General features: G+C 55.9%; 1 protein-coding gene across 1 annotated transcript; it reads right to left on the bottom strand.

The window, feature by feature from the left end:
- Positions 1-351: 351 nt before the first annotated feature.
- On the bottom strand, positions 352-1,239 carry SHISA2 (shisa family member 2; the record flags this gene model as incomplete). The annotated part of the gene is made up of 1 exon (XM_010145914.1): positions 352-1,239. A coding segment is annotated over one exon (554 nt), but the record flags the coding sequence as incomplete, so codon positions are not given.
- Between the last annotated feature and the right edge of the window lie 485 nt (positions 1,240-1,724).

Raw genomic sequence — 1,724 nt, 5'->3', positions numbered from 1 at the left:
CAGGCAAAACCAAATCAAGAAGGGTTCCAAGCGCAGGGGGAGGAAGAGACGAACAATTCACGCTCTTCTAATCCTTATATAAATACCAGGAACAAGGAAAATGAGTCTTTGCAACACTGAGGCCTTTCATGGCATCTCACCCCGAACTGGGGATGCACAAGCAGCCACGGGGGTGGTACCAGCACCTGCCACGCAGGGATTGCACTGCTCGGCTCTCGTGATTGTCTGAAAAGCAGCGGGAAATGTCATCGGGGAGCTGGGAGAGGAGAAAAGAGCCTTCTGAAGCACTGCGGTCCCGTACAGTGTAACAAAACCCTCTCTACGAATTAATTAGGCAAATACTTCTGACCATGTCATACCTGAAGGGCACTTGGTGGCTCCGGCATTTATCTCGCCAGTACAGCGATCTGAAATACATATGCATTTGCAGCGTAATCCTCCGCCGCTGTAAATCACGCACTGGAATGAGAGCGTGTCTGGCAACGTTAATGCAGAGATATCATCCTACAGTTTCTGGCAACGGACCCCGCTGAAAATAAACGGTTTATAAACACTGTCTGACATGCATGAGCCTTTCGAATTTACAAGTGATGTTCTGGGAGCTTCGTCCCGAGGAAGTATTTCTCATCCATTCAGATTAGATATTAAAATCTGCCGTCTGGGGAGAGGGAGGAAGGCGTCAGCGCTACACAGTCACAGCTGGGTACATCTTCTGCTCGCTGCTGGCGTGCGGGTAGGGAGACTGGATCTGCCTGTAGCCACCCTGCAAACCATCAAGGAAGGGGGGCACGGGGGTCAGCGGCATCGAGTCGTGCTGCACAGCGTAGCCCACGTACTGGGGGTGCAGGTACTGCCCCTGGTGCGGCACAATCTGGGTAGCCTGCTGGCAGTTCAGCACCGAGAAGTTCGTTGGCATGTTGACGTAGACGTTATTCATGGTCCCTTCCGGCAGACAGCAGTTGGTCTGCGACCTGGTCGGGGGCGCTCTGGCCCCCGAGTTGGCACTGGAACTGGAGCTGGCAGCGGTGCTCGACTGGCGGGAAGAGGAGCCCCGGGAGGTGCTGGCACTTGGGATCATGGGGATGGTCTCCATCAGGCGGGCGCCCCCGGGGGCTCGGCTCTGCTGGGGCTCCTGCTTGGGTCGCAGGCATCTGCAGCAGCAAGCTGCCACCAGTGACCCCAGGATGATGAAGGCGACGAATACAGATCCAACGATAAGGAATGGCACGTAGATGGGCACTGCAACAGCAAGGAAACACTGTCACCGGGGGCCAAGGACAAACATCAGCGGCTACAGCAGAAGGTCCCCCCCCCCCCCAGCCAAGCCCAGCTCCCCCCAGCACAGGTCAGCACAGGGCGAGCACTCGGAGCTGTGTGTGCAGCCAAGCATTTTACAGTGGGAAGATGAAGAGAGCTGCTACAGGCAATGGCTGGAGCTTCCAAAGGCATCTTTAAAGTTATTAGCAGGGAGGAAAGCCCACAGCTCACACCTCGAGGGAGGATGGCTCCCTCCCCTTGATGGTGGTGTAGTCCATATAAGCCACCAATCCACATCCCACCAGACCTTCTCTCCGTACACCCTACTAGAAAAATCAGGCAAGAGAATGCTGGGTTTGAACGGGGCCATAGGGAGATTCTTTGGGGCCAGGATCCTTGCTTGGGGCTCAGAAGCATCGCATCCCTCCCCATCACCAGTGCTCTCTGGATGCTCCCTCTCTCGGGGC

This window comes from Buceros rhinoceros, unplaced genomic scaffold (genome assembly GCF_000710305.1).
Source record: "Buceros rhinoceros silvestris isolate BGI_N320 unplaced genomic scaffold, ASM71030v1 scaffold31621, whole genome shotgun sequence".
Taxonomy (NCBI): Eukaryota; Metazoa; Chordata; class Aves; order Bucerotiformes; family Bucerotidae; genus Buceros; species Buceros rhinoceros.
The sequence above is the reverse complement of the archived record's forward strand: the minus strand, read 5'-3'. Positions and strand labels throughout refer to the sequence as shown.